The 23,755-nt window shown below is 35.3% G+C and overlaps 1 protein-coding gene across 1 annotated transcript in view; it reads right to left on the reverse strand.

Annotated features, from left to right (window-relative positions):
• Positions 1-23,755, reverse strand: part of HOMER1 (homer scaffold protein 1) — a 138,036-nt gene that overhangs the window by 69,786 nt on the left and 44,495 nt on the right. Inside the window, exons 2-5 of the mRNA XM_042942068.1 lie at positions 19,597-19,753; positions 15,476-15,607; positions 11,885-11,977; positions 1,546-1,685 (exon numbers count right to left, since the gene is read on the reverse strand). Of these exons, the coding sequence (XP_042798002.1) occupies positions 1,546-1,685; positions 11,885-11,977; positions 15,476-15,607; positions 19,597-19,753 (522 nt within the window). The remainder of the gene's footprint in view (positions 1-1,545; positions 1,686-11,884; positions 11,978-15,475; positions 15,608-19,596; positions 19,754-23,755) is intronic.

The following is a 23,755-nucleotide window of genomic DNA, read 5'->3' on the forward strand; positions in this document are numbered from 1 at the left end:
AAACAAACATTCTGAGAATTTGGGGTGTATAATGCAGAAACAGTTTTTTACAAGTGTTAAATATAAAAGTTCTTATTTCCAAAAGCTACAGTATTCAATGCACATGGCTCATTTAAGTGTTAGCCAAAGAAATCAAGTTTGTAATTATATGCAGTGCATTTAAGTCTTTGAAATGGGTCTGCTAAATTTAATAGGAATAAAATTTTTCCTTCCCTTGGCATTTTTTTAAATCTACATACTAATCACATTGCTCTTTAATTCTAATTGTATATTCAAAAGAAGTGTGTACTTTATAAATCAATGTGAAAATGCAGTCTTCAGGAAACTCAAAAATTTTCATGTGTTCAGTAATGTTTGTAACAACAGAAAAGAGAATATGCTTACACTGCAATAGTTAAAGCATGATCTCCATGATAATTCTAAGATATGTCTACTGTTTTATGCAAAATTACTGCATTTTTAGGAACAAAATTAGAATACCTCAAAGTCAAATAGTTTTCCTCACACATTCTTAAAAAAAACCTGTAACTAATTTCTTCTTCCTCAATCTGACCATGAGGTCTCTCAATGTTTGTCTCTGATATGTATAATCTATGCTGCCTCTAACAGTCAACAAATTCAATAGAAATTAGAATTCTCATGGAAGAGTTTGGATGCTATCACTTCACAATTTTTCTGAATATGCTAAAGAATTTGATTTTTTAAGAAGTGGTCTTGAAAAGAAAATAGTTTTCCTATGTTGTGCATCTCTTAACTTTATTTAAAATTACCTAGTCAAAAGTTTCCAAAGGATGAAAATTAATTTTAAGACAGCGACTAATAGGTTTTTGTTTACATTTGCAAGGCTACAGTTCCACAGACCTCCCTACATCCTAAAAATACCACAGAATAGCAAATAATTAATGTAACTGGTTTAGAACACGTTTAAGATACATTGTATCTTTTTCAAGTACCAAATTCTTTTAAAATTCAGAAGTATGTGAAGATTTATCTTCTGTTAGTTGATATGCAAAATCTAAATCTGACATTAACACTAATAGAAGTGACAATAACTTGTTTCCTTCTGTGAAATCCTATGGTGAGATCACCTCTAAGAGTACGGTAAAGCTTAATTTCAGAGTAGGAAGCCTGTTTTTTTAAAAAAATGTATAACCCTCAAGAACACAGATGAAAGTGGAAACCAGGTTAACAAAGAGGCCTTTTACGGCTGTGGTTAAAAAAAAAAAAAAAAAAAAAAAAAGAGTAGAAGAGATTTATAATAAGATATTGTTTCACTGAAAAGTGATTTGTGCTGCAATTAACTAGGTAGCCCTTTTTCTACATAAAGGAAATGTTCATTCCAGTCCATCTAGCCATCCATAAACTATAAATTGTAAAAACCTTTCTGAGGTTAACAAAAAAAGTAAAAAAGGAAAAAAAAAAAAAAAAAAAGACTGACCTGGAATTTTCACTCAGGGTAGTAACTTTGCAAGATTTATCTAAAACCAAGTAAGTTTCCATATTTACACATTTTACTTAATCATGATGGTTGAATTGAATCTGTACCTATGTGAAAATGGCAATGCATTCTGAGTTGGTTCAGCCCTTGGTTCTGAGTTCTGTGTCACGTCAGGTGCTCTTTCATCATCTGTTCCATTGATACTTTCTGGTGTTAAAGGAGACTGAAGATCCCCGCCTGCTGATTCCTTTAAAAAAAGGGAGGTAGGGGATAAAAGTGTTATGCTTTTGTTAAAATACACAAGATTATCTTCAAGTTAAGAGTGACTCTGATGTATGTTTACTTACAAACCATATTTCCATTGAAATATGAGTCAAAGATTTAAAAAAGGAAATTTAAAGGAGAAATAATTTTTTAAAGCAAAGCAACTCAAAACTATCTGAAACAATACAATTTAGAAATGTAAAGATAACACAATTTAGAAATGTAGTTTCAAAGAATTGAAAAGCTTTTGGGTTTATATAAGCAATTAATTGGTTAGAAGAAAAGATATTCAAAGAATTACTGAAGAAAAAGAAGATAGCACAAAAATGGAAGAAAATGTGATTTTACTTGGGGAAGTAGGAAGGCAAAGGGAAGAAAGAAATCAAGTTTTAATTTTTTTATCTGCCCTACTTTTCAGTTCCAGAGTTATCTACAAAAGCAGCCAGAAATCTCTCTGTAACATATACAAAGTGAGTTTATTTCAGCTTTTCTTGCCTGTTACTCATAATGGAATTATTTTTCTTCACAAAACTTTCTGTCTTATTTCTACTTTTAATTAAGATTTGTCTATCAAGGCAAACTTAATTTATTCTTCTGGAAAACAAGTGGACTTTAAAATGCAGCTTAAACTGACACTTATTATTGTCACTGCATCATAAGATTATCTAAATTTGGTATTAGTAGAGATCAGAATGAGGGCTCATTGGACAAACCTGTTAACCAGGGGCAATCTTAGCATGGGATCATTAAAGTGCACCTTTGTGGACCCCTTGGGATCTCTGGGCACTGAAAGTTTACAACTGAAATATTAGGCTATGCTAGTGAAGAAAATGAAAACATCAGTGTCCAAGAGGAGAGTGGGTAGGTATGGTCACCATCTGCCAACTTGAAAGAATACAGGTTTTCTTCAAATAAAAACAAGACAGGCACCTGACCTGGTTTAGTTCCTAGAGCATATGACTCCTGATCTCTACTGGACTGGAATCTCTACTCTAGAGTTTACTTTAAAAACAAAAACAAAAACAAAACAAAACAAAAAAAAAAAACAACCAACAAGAAAAATATGTGTAATACAGGAAAATGCTTAGAATTAGAAAAATATGTAAATATAAGGAAATATCTAGATTATGATAGTTTATTTACTTTACCTAAAAATATTGCACATGGAGAAATGTTAGGAATATAGAAAATATTACTGTGGTGAGGGTAACTTTCTTTTGTGGGCTTCTGGTTTTAAATTGTATGTATTTTATTTCATATGTAAATATTTTAACTCATTATACCATAATGCTATTAATTATACAAGCTTATTAAAAGTCAAAAGGCTACTTTCTTGATTCCACCTTATCACTTAACTATTTTTCAATTATTAATGGAATTTCCATATTGACCTTTAATTTCATTCTCCTAAATCCTCTTTGTTTCTAGTAATTGATGGTCAGTCCAAGAATAAGGTTTACAGTATAATGTTACAACATAAAACCATATCCAAGGTGGTTACTTCTAGGTCAATTATGGATCACGTGAATCAGCCAGAAAAAGCTTAAGCAGCAAGAAGAAATTAATCAGAGCTACTTCTTTCCAAGAAAGACCAAACCAAACTAAAATAATCAAGGTGGACTGTCCAATCAGCTAAACAGTAAGTTGATTCAGTAGAAATGAGAACAAAACAAGTTAAGTTGTTAACCGGAAAGGGCATAACCAGCATTAGCAACTAAGGATTCACCTAGAGATTTGCTAGAATTGACTGATATGAGTGTGAGGGACAAAAGTAGATCAGGATTAAAAGAGAGAGAAGAAAGAGGGACAGTTGTTTGATTTCTGGTTCTCACTGCCTTCGGGGGAAAATGAGTGTTTGGGTGCATGGGTCTTGGGGGGATTAGGAAAGCTGATGTTACTGAAGTAGAAAAACCATTTCAGAGGCAGGAGAAAAAGGAAGAAGGAAGGAGAGGAAGAAAGGGACCGAGGCTGCAACAATTCCAGTATCGTAATTCAACAAGCTTTTCATTAGAAAACTTGAATATTAGCTATATTTAATGAAAGGTAGATTTAGTTACCCTAGACATTATATCTAAAGTGAAAACAAAAAGCCCAGAGCATGTTTTTTTTTTAAAGCAGGTTAAAAATTCATAAAATCCTAAGAAAGAGTTCCAACAGTGCATAGGAGCATAAAAGGAAAATGAGATTCCTTTGACTTTTAACTGCCCCACAGGTAGTGAAAAGTATTCTGTGAAACTTTCCAGGAATTTCATATATGCTGAAAATAGCACAGTTGTTTTATTTAACATATTCCAAACTAGTTCTTTTTTAATCTAAACTTTGTGTAATTTTTAAAAATGTTTATTTATTTTGAGAGAAAAAGAGAGAGAAAGAGAAATCAGGGAAGGGGCAGAGAGAGAGAAAGAAAGAGAATTCCAAGCAGGCTCCATGCTGTCAGTGCAGAGCCCAATGCAGGCTCAATCTCACGCCTGTGAGATCTCGACCTGAGCCAAAATCAATAGTCAGGTGCTCAACCCACTGGGCCACTCAGGTGTCCCTAAAGGTGTACCTTCCATCAAGTCAACATTTTCTATCTTTAATTCAAATATTAAAATAAAAAACTTGGAGATGTATTTATTTGACTAGAAACTTTTCAAAGAAAAAAAAGGGTAATTTGTCTTTAAAAAGACATTCCATTTTTTGTTTCTACAGTGCTGTTAATTCTTTTTTTTTTTTTTAGTTTATTTATTTATTTTGAGAGAGAGAGAGTGAGCGAAGTGGGGAGGGGGCAGAGAGAGAGGGAAAGAGAGAATCCCAAGCAAGCTCTGCACTGTCAGCACAGAGCCTAATGTGGGGCTTGAATCCACGAAGTGAGATCATGACCTGAGCTGAAGTCAGATGCTTAAAACTGACTGAGACACCCAGGTGCCCCTAGAAAGACATTCTTAAGCTAATATGGCCATTTTAAGGAAAAAATTATCACACAATACCTTCTTTGATATATGTATATATGTATATACATACACCAAAGGTGATAAGAGAAATGAAAAATGTAAAACATAAAATACGAAAACGTAAAACACGAAAAACAAATGACCTGGGCCCTCTCTCCAGGCCTTAGGGTAGTATCACCAACCTCCTCTCTGGTGTCTATGCTGTAGTAGGAGGGTGGGCCGGAAGGATGTGATGGCACTGCCCTTCCCCACTAGACTAAATAGCACTAACATCTTCCCTTTAATTCCAATAAAGACTAACTTAAAATTCCTGTTACAGTTTCATCCTTTCTTACTTCAGTAAAACAGAGCCTCTTCTCTTAATCATTTAACAAATATTCAAAGAAGACTTATTCTATTTCCTGTCACTTGTATTTAAATGAAGATGAGAATCCTCTTTTCTGGGCAGAGGCTCAGACAGGAAAAACTGAGGGACAACCTTAGGATTTTGAGTTCCCATGGCTGTGGATACGGAAAAAAATGCTAGGGAAGAGACACAGAAGGGCAAAAAGATATATAAAGGAAGATAAGGTTAAGATAAATGTCTACGATCACAAAACATTCCCTTTACCTGGTCACCATCTCTGAAATCCCACTTTCTGACAACCACAGAGTCTCTTTGTACCCTGACTCTAGATTAACTCATGTTCTTCCTTCCCTATGTAAAGTGTACGGACTGATGCACAGTGCTACTGGGTTAATCTCTATTCTGCATATTCTTGTACCTACCAGCTGCATTAAATGATAACCAAGAATCAGCTGTATCTGTCCCAAACATGTTTATGCCAATTGTATTCATATCATTATATAGTTCAATTACATATTATACAAATTAATAAAATCTGAATGCAAACCTAGAGTGGTTCTTTTGATGAAAATCAAACTACATGCTTTGAAACGACTAACAGGTAAATGACTAGAAAATAAAATCCACTATTGAAGTCGCTGTATATAATAAACGATTACATAACATACATTATATGCTACCCATATAGTATCAGAAAAATGACATACAAATCTATCATACTCAGATTTCTTTGCAAGTGACAAGAGTCAGCTCTACTTAAAGGAAAACAGGAAATTGCTGACAATTAATGAACATGGTTTGTGTCAGAAAGAACATGGAATTCCAATCAAGATTCATATTCAAAGAGAACACTTGACCTTTAAATAAAAATATTGGCAAATACATAAAACACAGTATTACTAAATTTTATTTTACAAATTTTTAAGGATTTTTTAAAAACTTCATCATCGAAACTGACTTTTTTCACTAACTTATCAACTACTAATGTTGATTCCAACAGGTAATAGGTGCTGTACAACCTCCTATCCTCTCAACCTAACCTGCTCTTTAACCTGGTTTCTTTTGGCCCTCTGCAATTATCCTACTTTGTGAGGTGCAATCTCTCTACACTCAGCCTAAAACCAGAATGCCAATCACCTTAATGATATTCTCACTAGCATCATCCCAATTTGGGGGATTCCTTTACCTTCCACAATAACTATCTTGCCAATTTCCAATATCTCATCAACTGAACCATCATCCTCTATTCTTACGTGCCCAAGCTATCAAGTGCTGAGAGAAAATAATGTGAGGTATGCTCATTAGTGTCATGAAAATAATCCTGAGCTCTGACTTCATTTATGCTCTTGAAATACTGAATAAGCTTTAATTTTACTTACTACTCCCACTGGACTCTTCTTTTTTACTTTACCTAACAGCTGTTCCAAATCTGTGTTCAAGCCTCCTCTCTCTTCAAGCTGTCCTTCCTCTCAGTGAATGACCCAACTCTTCCATCCAGAGAAAATAGAAATAAACTGGCATGAGTTTCCTCGGTCTTCCTCCTACCTGTATCTGAATTCATTTTTATCCTTCCCTCCTGTCTCAGATGAAGAAGTGGCTCATTTGTCTCTAACCTCCTCGCTTACATTACCTTCCCCTGCACAATGCTCCATCAATGATCCATTCTTTCTATTCTTCTCTTTGTCCTTTACTGACTCCTTCCTTACATTTAAAAACATAATCAAATCACTCCCACACATACATAAAAGAAATATTCTTAGCTTCACATCCTCCAGAGATTATCATGTTGACTCTAATTCTCCTCATAGAAAAGAAACAAGTATTTGTGACCTTATTCTCACTATCAAACATTTCCATCTCAAGAATACCTTAAAGTCACCAATTCTACTTCCTTTAATTCTAGAAACTACTTCGCATTGTCCTTTCTTCACCAACAGTCCACCTGTAATTACCAATGAACTCCAGTTAGGTTTAAAGTACTCTTAAGTTTCATCCTACTGGAACCCCCCTCTGACACTGCCAAATCATCGCCTCCAACTGAAAATGCTCTTCTCTTGACTTCTGTGCTAACATTTCCTGCTGGCTCATTTCCTACCACTTTTCAGTGTCTCTCCCTGTATCTTCCTCAATTTAAGTGACAATCTTCAAATGACAATTTTTGACCCTGTCTTCCCCTATCTTTGCATTCTACCTTCTTTCTGGATGATGTCATTCTCTCCTAGAGCTTTAACTATACTCACTTGTTGATGACTCTTGAGACTTCGCTCCAATTCAAAATATCTAACTACATACAGGACACATCCCCTGATGCTCAATTAGGATACAAATTCAGTATGTGAAGTGGAAATCTTCTGAAGTTCATGCTACAAAACAACAATAGAAGTTTCAAAAACATCCAGCTCCTGTTTTATCAGCCTCCCTCACCATTCCTTCAACTGCTGTATTTCCTCCAAGTTTGGTCAATTTCACCATTGTCATATCTATTTCCTCCTCTCTATTCTCACTGCAAACACCTAGGAGGTAAACCCAATAGAGAAATGGATAAATACTCCACTGAGGCAAGTAACAGGATTAGAGACTCTTAAGTCCACCGTCCTTACTTTGGACAGCAAACCATAATATCCAGAGAATTCTAGTGAACCTTTCCTGAGATTGTTTTGAGCTATCTGGCTCAGTAAAACCACTTTTGTTATGTGATAGTAAGAAATTATCACATTAATTTATAGGCATTTGCTAATTCCAATGGTATATTTGTATGCTAGATATGTAACTAATACAGTTCACAGTAGTAACACTTGGCTAATACAGACCACCTTTCAAAAAAAATCCATGTATAGCAAGTAACATCCTTTTTTAAGAAAATCTGAAGTATTTGAGATTTATTATATTTGAAATGTCCAAAGAGATCATATAATTCAAACCTCTGACCTTACAGATTTAAGAACTACTACCCAGGCAGGTCAAGTGACTTGTAGAAGATCAAATAGCTAGTCACAGAGATACTAACAATCAGTTACAAAAAAACAGTGCCTCGTTTGAGTAAATACAATTTACCATTAAAATGAACATTAAAAAATTACGGTATTTATAACAAAGCTAAAGAAACTTTGTTCCTTCTTTGAATATACACATACAGACATATTCTACTTTTTCTATAAAGTGAATTTTTAAAAATCTGAGGAAAAAAGCTAGTCTAAATATAGATTAAGAGGCTACAACATATCCAATACTACACAACCTGACAATTTATATGGGGAGGGGGGAACCTAACTTTTGTTTGACTACAAACAACTAATGCATTAATATTTCACTCCATTTAAAAGTCTTAGTGAACTGTCAGCTAAAACTTATTTTTTTCTAAACTCCAGTGAAGAAAAAATTGCATTATTTTGATTATGTAGCCCCTTTTAAAGCCAATCATCACTCTTGATTTTATGTCAAGATTATTAAAAGATTCCCATGGAAACACAAGAAGAGAAGATCTCCAAAAGAGGAGAAGTTCTAAATTAATGTCTGTTATTTAAAGAAGGACATGAAACAGACTAACAACAAATACATGATTCAACTTATTCCTGGAGATGTTTTCCTGATAAAGACAACATAAAGACTATCTGACATGACCACACATTCTATCAAGTGTACAAACTTAGCCCAAGAATTTAAGAATGGGGAAGCAGCTAACTCGGTTCTAAATGCCCGACTCTCTTCATCACATGCCCTTAGGGGATGAGGAAGTTTGTCTACAGCACTGCTTCTCAAAGTGTGGTCCCCAGATCACATCTCCTGGAATGCTGTCATCAGAAGCGTAAATTCTCAGGCCCCATCTCAGCCGTACTAAATCAGACATGCCAGGAGTAGGACTCAGCATTTTGTGTTCTGATAAGTTTTCCAGGGTACTCTGATGCAGGCCACATCACCAATTACAGCTGTTAGCACTTAAGCACTTACTATATAATAAGCACTTTGTAATCCTCATTTAATTCTCACAACAACCCTCCAAGGAGATACTGTTTCTTTTTTTTCCATCAAGTTTTTAATTTTAATTCCAGTATAATTAACATACAGTATTATATTAGTTTTAGGAGATACTGTTATTCTCATTTTATATATTAAAAAAAAATAACTTGCCTAAATTAAAAAAAAAAAACAAACAAAAAACAAAAAACAAAAACTAGTAAGGGCTGGAGCCCAGATTAAAAAAAGACAGGCTATAAAACCTACATTAGTGCCATTATCATTAGACATTGCCATTATCATATTTATCCTCTCCAACAATCCTGTAGTGTAAGTATGTAATTGCCATGTTACACATGTATGAACAGACCTAGGTGAAGCCATTTTCCCAAGATCACATAGTGACAAAAAAGAAAAAAAATTATGTACAAGTTTGTCTGACTTGAAAACCCATACTCTTCAAGAGCTATGACCAACTGAGTGACTACCACTATCAATTATTCCATTTAACTTCTTGATCCCCTTAATTCCTGAGTAGTAGTCTATTCTTCAGGCAGAGTGTTAATTTAGCAGGTTAGGTTAAATCAGGGAGAATCAAACTCTACTCTCCAGATGAGTATAATCAGAGTGGCCAGCAGTCATATATTTCAAAGTAAAACAGAGATATTAATGACATATGTAAGAGAATGTCACAAAAAGGAGGGGGAGGAAATGGAAATGAAAATAAGTATATTTTTTTTAAATATTACTCTGCTTTGTACATCAAATTAGCAACCAGACTTCAAATGTTTTGAAAAGATAACTTAAGGTCAGTGTATTTTGGCTCTCAAATACTGATGAACTTAAGATCTTTTTTAGTCCTTCTATTTCATAGTATTTTCCATATATAAACATCTTGGATATACTCTTTTGATGAAAGTGAAGGCTTAAAGACATTCCTACCACCAAAGAGGGGCAGATATCTTACCAGCAACTTGCTCATGGCCAATTAAATAAAGACATGTTATGATCAGAGAAACAAGAACTAAGTACAACGGCCAAGTGTAATCAATTATAATTTTATTGGAGTCCTTTGCTTATTCTCTAACTGCATGTGCTGTAATATCCTCTTACAATGCTAGAATCATTCACCTGAGGACCTGGAGTTCCCAACATGTATTGGTACTAAACTTTAAATAGGTTTTTATGAAAAGTATACTCTACCTCCCGTAGCATTTAGGGAAGAGAGATTCAACGCAAGTTTCAAAATGATCATTCATGTTATTCCAGGTCAATGCAAATGTTGAGGAGGTACAATGGAGCCTTGGCACACCTTTAATCTATGAGGAAATATGTACTTTAAGCATAGTTAACAGAGCTCTCTTTTTCTGTAAAAACAAAACAAAACCAAAAAAACCCACCCAACTCTTTATACCAGTAGGGTTTATCAAAACCCAGTGGGGTGCCAGGTGTGAGGTGGAAGGTGAAGAGCAAAAAAATTTCAAAAATGGCTAGTCACTAAATTCCCAGGCAACTCCGATTTACTTCCTCAAGTTTTATGTAAATCTGCTACTACTGACAATATTCCAGAGAAACATTTATAACATCTGATTTTTCCTTTTCATGTAAACTCCCGAGTATGCTTCAAAAACAACTACTATAGACAAGAACCCAGCCCAAACCTGAACTCTACACTTAGGGCACAAATTTAAATAAAAATTTATTTTATTTTATTTATTTTTGAGGTGGGGGGAGGGACAGAGAGAGAGGGAGAGTGAATCCCAAGCAGGCTCCATGCTTTCAGCACAGAGCTGGACATGGGTCTGGCATTCACGAACTGTGAGATCAAAACCTGACCTAACTAAAATCAAGAGGTGGACATTAACTGGTTGAACCACCTAGGCATCCCTGAAAATTAATTTTAGAAAAGCCTATTAAAAAAGTTGAATCATACCATGTACATTAAAACCTCTGTAAAAGTACTGAAATAGGAGTATTTAAGGAACTTAACTCGGAGATCTAATTAATTTCCAAATGAAGGAAGATTATGATGGGCAAGTCACAGTATTAAATCAATTGTTAAAGGAAAATTGTTTGGGTCTCAGTACTAAGTATAAAGATGTCCCAACTGTCAGATTTAATTACACTTAAAATCAAGTAAAACAGACTAAAATCAAATAAAACAGATTTTTTTTTTAATTTTCTATGTATTTGACATTTTGACATCTTAAAAAAAAAAACCTTTCTGGCTAGCCAATTCTTAGAGCAAGGAGGTAAGATGGGGGCATGGCTTTGAAATGCAAACTAACCAACGCAGAGCTATACCTCCTTCATCTGGCCCAAACACCCAGGATGCAAAATTCCTCTGCCTTAATCATCCCAGAGCCAGATACCAGGCAACAAGGGAATACCCTATAAGTTCAGAGCCTACAGAAATTATTCAACAAGCCAAATAAACTGTCTACCCTGCCCTGCCATTCCCAAGGAAACTCCAATATAGCTCTAGCCTCAGCTTTTCCCATGCTCCTGCTTTCTGCCTCCTGACCACCCTGAGGCTTCCCTATGTGCCCCTCAGATGTATGCTATGCCGCCTTTTTCTAAGACCTGTGAGTACAATAAACTCATTTTCCTGAGCCTCTCCTGTGTCTCCTCTTGTGATTGACCATCACAGAACATAAAACATTAGGCCAATCTATGCTTTTTACACATGATTGTTTTAAAGTTAAATGCACATCAAAAAATCTGAGTTATAATTATTAAACTCATTTCCTCCCCAGATTCTTGCAGACACTGGCATACAGGAAAAAACCACCTTTCTCCACTATTACAGATTAAGTGAAGGGCATATTCTATGTCCACTTTGGAAATTACCTTAAATTTGCCATTGTTTTCCCAAATGTAACCCTGGCATAAAGGATACCATCGGAAATGAGTAAGGCTCAAAAATAGGAATAGAAATTAAATACCCACCTGTGAAGGTGTACTGGTAAGTTCCATCTTTTCTTGTGATTTCTCCTTTGCTAGTCGAGCAGCTTCTTTAAATTCCTGAAACTTTTCTGCGAACTGAATGTATAAAGACTATATACATTAACCAAATAAAATAAAAACAGGTCTCACTGCCCACTTTTACCTTGGTTTTCTTTCAATTGCTGAATAACTGACTCTTAACACAAGCGACGTAGCCATAAATCAATTATAGGTGTAATACGAAAATGAAGGAAAAAGAAATCTACTACCAAACACTTATCTATACACTACAAACTCCTTGGACAAACTGCAGTCAAAGACATCATGATAACTAACTTAGAAGTTGAGGTCAGCTAGTTTATCTACGTCTCTTCCTCAGTGTTCAGATATACTTTACTAAGACCAAGGTGCAGAGTATAGGATGGGAGTGGAATCAGTAAAGATTAGCATACTTTGTTTATCACAGGGAAAAAAATGAATCTTTTAGGTATTTACTCATAAACATCTCGGTATTTGGAGTGTGCTTTTAACTTTTACTGGAACATAAACTCTCATATTATGTGAGGCTTTTTATTTTCAACAATATAAATGGCAACATTTACTATTATCGCTAAATGGCATTACTAAAACTTCATTTCCAAAGATTCTTAAACAGCTAATGTACAACAGCAGAGAGGAATAACACGAACTCCACAAAGGTCTTTAAAATTGGTAACAACAACAACAAACTATGGTACATAAAATGCTAATTCCTACAAATCCATAGTAATCTAGAAATGTCAGAGCCACAAAGATTATCTATTACTGCTTTGGAAGTGGAAACTAGTCTACATTATTCTCAGAGTAAGTTAAGGCTACACAATAATCAAATTAAAAAGTCAAAAATCTCTATGCAACTTAAAGCACCAGCTAGAGCTGGTAATTAAAATATGAAATTATGGTTCCCTACTCAAACCCCATAAGCCAACCCTGATTTCATTTTGATATTGAGAAGGAAAACTTGGGAAGGAAAGGTCATTGTACTCTAACCTGCCTTGGACATTTGGAAGAAGGCTAAAATTTAAGTTTTCATTACAACTTTCCTTCTTACATTAAAGTTGTCACCTGTAACTTGTAGATCAGGGAACTGAAGGTATATTACTACTCCTTTTTCAAGTAAGGAGGTATTCTGTTCAAGTAATCTGAACACAAAGCTAAAAAGGTCTCATTCACACTTGTGTAAATGGAATAAAAAGGAAACCATAATTAATTTCTCTCAATGTAATCTGAAGTAGAACACAGTTTTTCTTACACTCATCTAGCATTCCAACATAGTTAATGTTTAAAACTCTTTCAACTTCACAAAGGCTCACACTACTGTTAATTTTTATAGGTTTGCGTTTCCATGGTAACAAAATACAACTTAGTAAGCACTCTAACAATCCAAGCACAGTTGCAATTTTCCTCATACATCAACCCTACGGACCAAACATTTCTCTCAATACTGCTACTCTCTCTTATTTTGAGAGATCCTTGTCTAGAATTGCCTTCAGACTTTCTAAAACCCTTATAATGCTTTGATTCACTTAAGGTTTTTAATGATAAAATAAGCCAGAATAATTACATGCTTGCTTCATTTATGTAAAAGATTATAAACTCCTTGGGATCCCCTATAGTCTATAAAGCAGCAACAATGGTCTTTAAGGTAGCATGGAAAATAAATCATGATTTTGTCATCTCTGGACAAAAACATTATGAAGAGACTGATCACCAACTCTTGGAGCCAAGTCCAGTGAATAATTCCTGGAGCCAAGTCTAGTTTATTTAATGTAGATTCTCCCTCAAAATACTAGGAATCACTATCAGTAAGGTTGGTCAAAAGTATATGTTAACTTTAAAGAGGAAAAATTCTTGAAATATAAAAGCCATTCTCGGAAAAAAAAAAGATCAAATGAAAGGATACAGTATAACTGACAGAATTTAATAAGCTATTACTTTGCCACATTAGCTAGCTGCCCAGTAACCTCAAAGATGTGACAAAAACTTAATTTGCAGTCAAAATTACTTATGCCCAAAAATCATTTCATACAAGTTTATTTGAGAAATTAATCCACAATTTAGTTCCTGTCAAGAAATTTAGCAAGGGTAATATATCAACTTTTTTTGCTCTAGACTTTAATAGACAATTCCAAAAGGAAGTTCCAAAAAGGTTCCATCTGAGTAATGGCAAAATTATTAGAACAAATGTGTAATTTCCTAGGGGGATTATTTCCGGAGGGGCAATGCTCAGCTGGATACCTGTGTCCCTGCTATGTTGAAATACTTTGAATCTAGAACTCATACCTTTACCACAGTCCAAGAAATGTATTTAGAGAGTAAGATGGGTGTAACAGAAAACAAATCAGTAACACTTTTTCATTTTCATCATCCTACAGAGAATGGACTTATAATCATGAAGGCGAAAGTTAAAATAGCCTTAAAATTGGTCCCTAAACTGTAATTTATATTAAAGGTAATAAAAATATTTGAAAACAACCATGTTAAGTAATGTCTACAACCAAAAAAAATGGAAGCAAAGATTACTTCAATTATTGATCTAACTATACCCACGAGTCAATAAATATTCACAAAAATGTAAGATTATTTTTAAAAAGAACTTATTTTTAAGCATCAGAATGATTTCTGTAATGAATAGCTTACAGTGTAAACATAAACAGTGTATACCTACAAGAGTCTGATGACCCTGAAGCTGAACATTTGTAACTCCCAAAAGGCATCAAATTATTGTGAAAGGTAGGGTTATCCTTTTAATTGAACATTTCAAAAAGAGAAGTTCAAAGAATAAATCTTTGGGTCTGGTGAGCATAAAATCTGACGAGCCAAGTGAGTACTCCTCATCTCCTTGACCAGTATCTTATCCTGAGACAGTTTCCTTTGCCTTAGTCTTTGTGGATGACACCCACAAGGCACTGCTGGTATAAACACTGCAAGCTGCTGCTGGTACGCGGGACAACTCTTTTATTTCCAGTAATTAGCCTGGTGATGTTCTGTATTTTGTTGGCCTTTCTGGCCACAGTAATTCACTTGGTCAGTATCTTGCAGGAACTCTTCATGTGTTTGTTAGATCTCACCATTCTGTCCTATATTACAGAGTTTGAAGTAATTCTCAGAGAAAGCACCATTTTCCCTAAACAAAGTAATTCTTAAGTGCCTGCTGTCATGTCAAAAAGCTAAAATCTGTATCACTATCAGCTTACGTTTTCACAATTCAGAAGAGCTTGCTGTTTACCTTCTTGCAGACCATCTCCACTAAGGTGCTAATCCCTGGGCAAAGTCCATTCAGAAGTGATAATCCCCAACTGTTATGTGAACTATCATACAGAGAGTTAACCACCCAAATACTTCTCTATCAATGGTGACCGTTTTTAATGTGCATAAATTATTTCCCAATTGACAGTGAAATCCAATGATCTCTCACTTCTTGCTTTAAAATCACTGTAATTGTTCTAGAGTATTAAATTTCTCCTATATTTTACACTTTTCATTTGCTATTATATATTTAAGACCTATGATTTGAAGATGAAGATTTCCACGTAATCTAATGAGTTAACTTACTTTTGAAAGATGATGCTCAGAGGAGAATCCCAGTCCGTAAACAGTGTTTGCCCGGCTATCGGCCCACTGGCCAAACTTCTGAGATGTTTTAGTAAATGTCATGTTTGGGGTGATGGTGCTATTAATTATTGCCTAAAAAATAAAATAAATATGAGTTACAAGCCAAAAGTTAGCAAACAGGCATTTAAACACAGGACTATTTACTTCTGTAAAAAAACAAAGGATTTCTAATGAGTTTACTCAAGGGAAAAACAACCCCTAAATATATACTTTACTTCTTTTCCCACAAAGTGGTATAAATTCATGATACTGAGATTCACTATCATTTCTATTTAACACATAGTTTCTTACAAAATTAGTGTTTTGGTGTTATTAAATATTGATTTTGGTGAACACCATAATAAATTCCAACTATTACTTTGTATCATATTAACAGAAGTACCTTCCCACTGCCAGTACTATAAAAGTATATAATCAGTTAAGTTAGTGAGTTAATGCCCTCCAAAATTCAGATTACAAAGTGATTCCAGTAATAATAGAAATAAACATGTTACCAAATTCATAAGCAGTTTTTTGGTGAACTACCAAATGTAGAATGAAAATCAAGCATTTTCAGAACAAAGCAAAATCTATTGAACACGTGAACAGTACAAATTTAAATACTTATAAGTATGCGTGTATTGATGAAGTTATAATAAATGTATGACACCTGTCCTACTAAAGAAGATAGTAAGAGTAGCTGGCCCCTTGCTTTCTGTCACAAAAGCAGATGTGTTATCTGTAGTTCTATGAGAGCCCTTACCCTTGATTAAGCATTTTTACCTGTGACAAAATTTAAATACTCATACTCAAACCTCCTTACCCTTCAGTTCAAAAGCTGCTTTTCCTAGCATGTCATTTTAGATTCTGTAAAATGTGGCTAACAAAGTACTCTAAATTGCAAGTAGTCATGAAATGAAAAGACTCAATGGAAAAGGATATATTAACAAATGGTTAATAACAAAATATAACAAAAGGTAAGGAATCTGGTTATGGAATCATTTGGTTATGCAACTTTTTTTTTGCTGAGTACCTATTAAATGCCAAGCACAATTCTAGAGAGTTGAAATGTAACACTGAACGGTAATGTTAACTGTGGATTACATTCTAAACCAAGGTCAGTCAATTAACATATACGTAAGTAACTGACTAATGTAATTTCAGAGTGTTATGTGCTCCGAAGCCTGTAAGACCAGCATTTGATAGAGAGAGGGTCTAGAAGGCAATGACTGGCAGGTACTAGGTTAGATTTGGCGGTCCTTGAGTGTTCCCAGAGGAGGGTGCTTGTGAGCTGAGATCTAAGTGTTTTCAAGGAGAGAAGGGCATTTTACATGGGATCTCAGTAACTCTCAAAAAGTGAGGTAGCAATAGGTTTTATAAGAAAACCTGTAAGAAAACCTGTAAGAAAAATGACCCATTTGCTGTAGGTCACAGACCTTCACTTTCAGCTCTTTCAAATGAACTTCTTGATGCTTTTAAGGTTAAGAGTCCCATTTTAATCCCCATTTTGAACCTTTCCTTGCCTCCACTTGTCTTGGGGATTACTTGTTTAGGGATTCTTTAATCACTGAAGAAAAACTTTAAAATGAAAGACGATCCCACACTTAAAAAACATTATTCATAGGATGCTTGGGTGGGTCAGTCAGTTAAGTGTTCAACTCTGTTTTGGCTCAGGTCATGATCTCATGGTTCATGGGTTTGAGCCCTACATCAGGCTCTGTGCTGACAGCAGGGAGCCTCCTTGGGATTTTCTCCCTCCCCCCACTCTCTCTCTCTGTTCCATCCTGCCCCCCAAAAAAACTTAAAAAAATTATTCATTAGAATTCTTAGAATAGAATGGTTTGAATTTTTTGAAGATGAATCCACTTAAAAGGAAAATCTTAATTCTTTAAAATAAATTTTCTCTCAATCCCAGAGTTCCCATCCTTTCAAGGAAAACAGGTAGAAATGCTGTGTCATTACAGATCATGTAGTGCCCTTATCTTGGCCCTCGGCCATGCTGATGTCTCTGCAGCATGATTAGAAAGCCTTTAAGCAAACTTTACATGCACAGTAAGGGCATTAAATGAGAACAAATGGACATTTTCTAATCAGGGGCACCTAAGGGCTTTCCAACTCATCACGCAGTGCAGAAAAAGAAGTGGGGCGGGGAGGAGAAAACACTCATTTAGCCACAAGTAAGCCACTCTGCTTACACTATTGCTTACCAAAAACAACTCTGCCTGCAGGGAACTGCAGTAGTTACCAGCATCAGTTTTAAAAAAGTTAACTAGAAAATGGAACATGTGATAGAAATCATAACTGCTACAGAGGGTAGATTTTGTTAAAATAAATAAAAACTTGTTCACAAGAGCTGTTTAAGAGTGTAATGTTTACAAGCTGCAAAGTATACTCAAGAATGGAGGCCAGAAGCAATAGTTCCTATCGCCTCAGAAGGAAGGACACATGAGAGTTATTTAATCACATGGGACATGGGAATACTTCAGTTGAACTTTATTCTATTTAAGTCTCCCATCTGATAAAACTCCATCTTATCTGTGGTTTGGGCCAAGAGGGAAATACAGATTATAGAGAACTGAAAGTTCCAGTCAGGGAAAAGAAAGAAATTAATATTCTAGTGGCTGAGATCACAACAATTAATATCTGTTGATGTCACTAAATAGTTACAAAATATGACAAACTTATTCTTCATTAAAGAAGTTTTATAGAAATTAACTATTAGTATTTCTCAAGTCCTTTAAATCCTCCAAGTAAAAATGAAAGAGAACCAATTATTCTAATAAATACATACTAGTCACTTAAGTACAAGATAAGGGGCAAATAGCCCCTGGGGTTCTGTAATCTAGTTAAGGAGATAAGCAGTGAGCACAAGAGAAAATGAACTGAAAGTTGAGCATTAAATTATCTTTTGTTTCCCCAAACCACTAGGCAATACCTAATAGCCTAAAAATATTAACAACGATAACAAGAGCAGTGTTTTTATAGTGGTTACTATACACCCTTTACGTGTTTTTGCATAAATTACTTAATCTTCACATGAATCCCATGGTGTAATGATGTAGGTATTTTTATTAGTTCCTTTTTACAGATGAGAAAATTAAGGTGTGAAGACATGAACTATCTTGCTCGATCTAGGTCACATGGCTAGGAAGCAGTAGAGCAAAAATTCAAAGCAGAGAGTCTAGGTCTAGAGTGTGTGCTCTTAGACCCTGAGCTGACCTGCTAAAATTTCTGCAAGTTCAAAGGCCTCATGGCTTTAAAAAAAACGTGAAGGAGAAGAATGAAACCCTTGTCCTTCTATACACATTTTATCCAGAATCTGATGTTTGGTATTTCTTATTCAAAATTCATTGATAAAAAATGGAATTTCCCCCCCTTTGAAAGGCATACTATCTATAAGACAATGATCAAAGTGCTATGCAGATATTAACTCATTTAATCCTTACTAAGAATAATGAGGCTCAGAGAAGTAATTTGCCGGAAGTCAAAAACTTAGTAGATGGCAGAGCTAAGATACGAACCCAGGCAGTCCATGCTCTTAAACATTATACTATTTGCCTCTCCTAAAAATAAAAACTTAGGTCTTGTCCACATACTTCCCTTCAGAGTAAGGGATGTCAGCTTTAATGCTGACACTGACCAGACTTCATACCATTTAGGGACTTAGAATTACTGAATAATCTACAAAAGTGTATCTGAAAAGAATTCTAGCTCCTCACTAGACTGTAAGCTCCAAAAGTGTAGAAACTGTCCATTCTGTTTACCACTATATTCCTAGCAACTAGCATAGTGCCTGACATGTAATAGATATGCAATGAATATATATCAAATAAACTAACCTAAAATTTGTAGAATATTTTGGAATGTAACTCAATATAAATAAGGTGGCCAATCCAAGTAATTTAGAAGATAAAAAGACAAAAAGTGTTGCTGAAAATGATCAATTTTGGCTTTTTGAAGTTTTTAAAACTCAAAAGGAAATATTGTATCTTAATAAAGATGAAAATTCCCCAAAATAAAACAGAAGATGCTCTACTATAAAAAGCAAAAGAGCAAGATCATTTAAAGAGAATATAACTTACCTTTGAGCCATCTAAACTGATTATCCTATACACATTTCTTGTGCTGTCATAGAAATAAGACACAGTAACTGCATGCTTGCTGGTGGGTACCCAGTTCTTCTTTGTGTTTGGGTCAATCTGGAAGACGTGAGCTCGAGTGCTGAAGATGGGTTGTTCCCTATCAGGCAGAAAATAAAATGACAGATTGAAAGCAGTCATTTTATTGCACTGGACAAGAGAACATGAAATCTGTGAGGATGACTCCACTTACCCCAAAACTCCCACATCCCCCAAGACGACAGAAACATTGTTCCATATTTGAATACTGTAAGTATTCAATCATAAGCTTCTTTAAAACAATTATAGTCCATTCTCATTATGTGATGAATCTGTCTACTCGCTAAAATGTATTTGTAACTCCAAAATCAGTACTTGAGGTACCTTCTTAGTCTTTTGTAGTGGAAAGATGCAATTGCCTGACATGCATGCTTCCATCTGAGGTTGATCAAGGCAACACTCTGCCTTATTTCAGCTCCCATACTATAAACAAGTGTCCTTTTTGTGATCTATTTGGCACCATGCATTTCATAATACTGTGCTTTTTGTTGGTGTTTTCACTGTGTAAAACAGCTCCCAAGCATAGTGCTGAAGCACGGTCTATTCTTGGATGCAAGAAGGCTGTGATGTGTCTTACGGAGAGAATGTTATAAGCTATGCTCAGGCATGAATTATAGTGCTGTTGGCCATGAGTTCAATGGTAATGAATCAATTGTCTATATTAAATGAGGGGTCTTTAAATACAAACACACATAGAACAAGCTTATGTATTGACTGGTTGATGAAAATGTGATCGGAGGCTTGTAGGAACCTAACTCTCTGTATCCCCTAGAAGCAATCTTTGAGTATTTGATAATTCAGTGTTCGTGATGCCTGTATAGAACACAACTACTCTAAATAATGAGAACCGACTATATTCTATTAAAATACAAGAACTTTATATAAGCACTAGGTTAAAAATGTTCACCTATTTAAAACTAGATTAATCCAGTAACAGGTAATAAACTTACTAAGAAAAGTTGACCTCTACTATATTAAAAAGTATACAGAACACAAGGTAGCTCACAACCATAGTATCTTTTACTGAGTAGGGCCTTAAACAGATTTTAAAAATAATTTCAAGAACCCAAACTATTAAAAAATGTGTATCCAAAATATCATTAGCTTATTTTACAGTCTGGAAAACAAGCATGTGATGATATATATGCAACAGAAGCATCAGAATGCAAAATTTTCAAGTTCTGAGTAGACGTTCTTCTGGAAACAGCCTTTACCAGGCTTTTTTGCTTTGAGCCCAAATAAAGTTCATTTCTTTCAATTACACAACATCTTCCTTTCCTAAAGCTACATAAGGTCCTAAAGAGAATTTTAACCAGTAAAGAAAGGAGAGTATGGAAGAGAAGAAATTAGAAAACAGGCAAGGCAAGTCTGGCCCATGGCAACACGACTCTTCAGGTAACAGTAATAGGCTAGGTGTCACATACGTCTATGATCTTCTTCAGCCCTTGGAGAGCAGGTATGAAAGGGAGGCCCCTTCCCTGTAGGTAACCGGGCTCCTCCCAGCTTTATTTCTGGAAACCTCCATAACAACTTTTCTTATTCTAAGAATCTGTTGTAAAGCAACTGATACATTTTATGCCACTCCCTAAAAATTGAAGCAGAGACTCATCACTTCCGGCTTAACTCATATTACATATAGATTCATTCAACAAGTAATTATTCACAACCTCCCAAGGCATTGTGCCTGGATGAAGAACTCTTCTGAATTGGAAAGAGGTCTAGTTCATTCCCTCTTACCCTATCTTTAATCCTTCAATTTTTCAGTGAGGCTACACTTGGGCTATCTTCCAAAAAGCCCTACAAACCTTGAGGCTTTTTTTTTCTCTTCACCTTTTAATTAAAGTTCTAGGTGTACTGCAGTTGGTCAGCCTGACTGTAACTAACTAGTTCCAATCCACAGGAAAACCCAAACACACAAGTGTATTTATTTAGGGCATGGAGGGAAGGGAAGTAGGAACTCTAGGGTTATCTAACAACTTCTCCCCCATTTGACAAGCAGTAAATTTCTAAATAGTGCAGGGTGTTGCAATATATGTATTTTATAAGAAACAAAAATAGTTAAGACAATGATATTGCCTTTACACATCTTATATGACCAATCAACAAATCCCTATCAGCGGAAATCTAGTGTTTTGAGTCTTATAAATACTTTCCACATTTTAATTCACATAATTATATTAATCTACACAATTAATCCATAAATTCAATTCCCTTGTGAATAAAAATCTTTAAACTAGCTGTTTTACAAGCATGCCTTATGAATTTGAGTATCAACCAAGTACACTGCTTTTCTTCAATTCTCTTCTGAATAGGTGATTTCTTAAAATTACAGTTCAAGATTTCTGGTCAAAATCTTGTCAAACTCTAGACTAAAAATATTAGGAAAATAATTTCACTGCTGACACAGGGAACAGAGTTCCGAGAAGTAACAAGGAAGTTACTACATCTATCAAGGCATACTAATAAATAGTTCACACCTTTACTGAATATCTACAAGCCAAAAACAGATAAAGATGGTCCCTGCCCCTGAAAATGATGAGGGAGGACAGATGTCAAAAAATAAAATGCTCTTCACCATGACAGACTCTTTGGAAATAAGTGACCGAGAGCTACCATGGAGAATGTGATGTCTTAGTAGAATTTGAAACAAAGTAAGGTAACAGTGGGAAGAGGCAATAGTACACAGGTAGGTGTAGCAAGAACCTTAGTGAGTGTGAGTGCCTTTGAAGAATGAGGCTAAAGAGAGAAGCCAATTCATGTGGGTCCCCTCTGGAAACTACTCAGAGATTGTAAATAGAGAACAGCTCCACATTTTAGAAAGACACATTTGGCAGTACTGAAGGGGTAGATGGGAAGGAAACAAGACTGAACACAAGAAGGCTAGTCAGACTCTTATGAAAAAAACTCAAGTACTAGAAATAAAGACGAATGGGGTGCGTGGGTGGCTTAGTCGGTTGAGCATCCGACTTCAGCTCAGGTCATGAAGTCATGGTTCATGGGTTCAAACCCCATATCAGGCTCTGCGCTGACAGCTTGGAGCCTGGAGCCTGCTTCAGATTCTGTGTCTCCCTCACTCTCTTTGCCCCTCCCCTGTTTGTGCTCTCTCTCTCTCTCAAAAACAAATAAATAAAACCTGAAAGAAAGAAAGAAAGAAAGGAAGGAAGGAAGGAAGGAAGGAAGGAAAGAAGGAAGGAAGAGGAATGGAAGTTAGGGAATGGAATGAAGATTGAGGAGGGATTAAAGGTAAATTTAGAAAACAGAATCAGTAAAATTAAGCAACAGATTGGTTGCAGGGCAGTGTTTCTCAAACAGGGGTGATTTGTCCCAATTGGGACCTTTCACAATTTCTGGAGACATTTTTGGTTGTCACAACTGAGGGAGACTGCTATTGGCACCTACGTAGTAGAAGCCAGGGACATCGGTAATCATCTACAATGCACTGAACAGCCCCCTACAAGAAAGAACCAGACCGAAATGTCAATAGTGCCACTAGCCATGTTGGGAAACAGAAACTGAAGTCTGGGTTTGAGGAAGAATGAAATGGGAGAGGATGAGTGAAGTTTTGACCAAATTCAGATGTGTATAAGGGTTTGCACATAAAACTGTCAGAATGGAAACTTAAAAATACTAGTTTGGAGCACAGTAGAGAAAACCACGGAGCAGAAAAAAGTTGGGGGAGTCATCAAGAGATCGTATCACACTAGTCTGTTTAAGATACATTTCAATAACACTAAGCATGTGGATGAATTTCATTCTAGAGAAAAGCTCTGAGAAGCAGCAGAGAAAAGCCATAACTGAAATCTTAAAGCTCTTAATTTTTAAAAGGATCCGTAAAGCATTTGAAACTAACTGGCCCAAGTGTCCAAGTGTTAAAGTTAATACTTTTTTAGGTAAACTGGATGGCATTCATCAATAAAGGTTAGACACAGTACTTCCTTTACAGCAATTCACAAAAATACTAACTGCATCAGATACAAATAGTTCCCAAAATACGTTCTATGGAACAACAGTGTTAGAAATGAGTGTTCCGTGTTTAAATAAATTCTGCAAACACTGTTCTGTC

The sequence above is a fragment of the Panthera leo genome, chromosome A1 (genome assembly GCF_018350215.1).
Source record: "Panthera leo isolate Ple1 chromosome A1, P.leo_Ple1_pat1.1, whole genome shotgun sequence".
Taxonomy (NCBI): Eukaryota; Metazoa; Chordata; class Mammalia; order Carnivora; family Felidae; genus Panthera; species Panthera leo.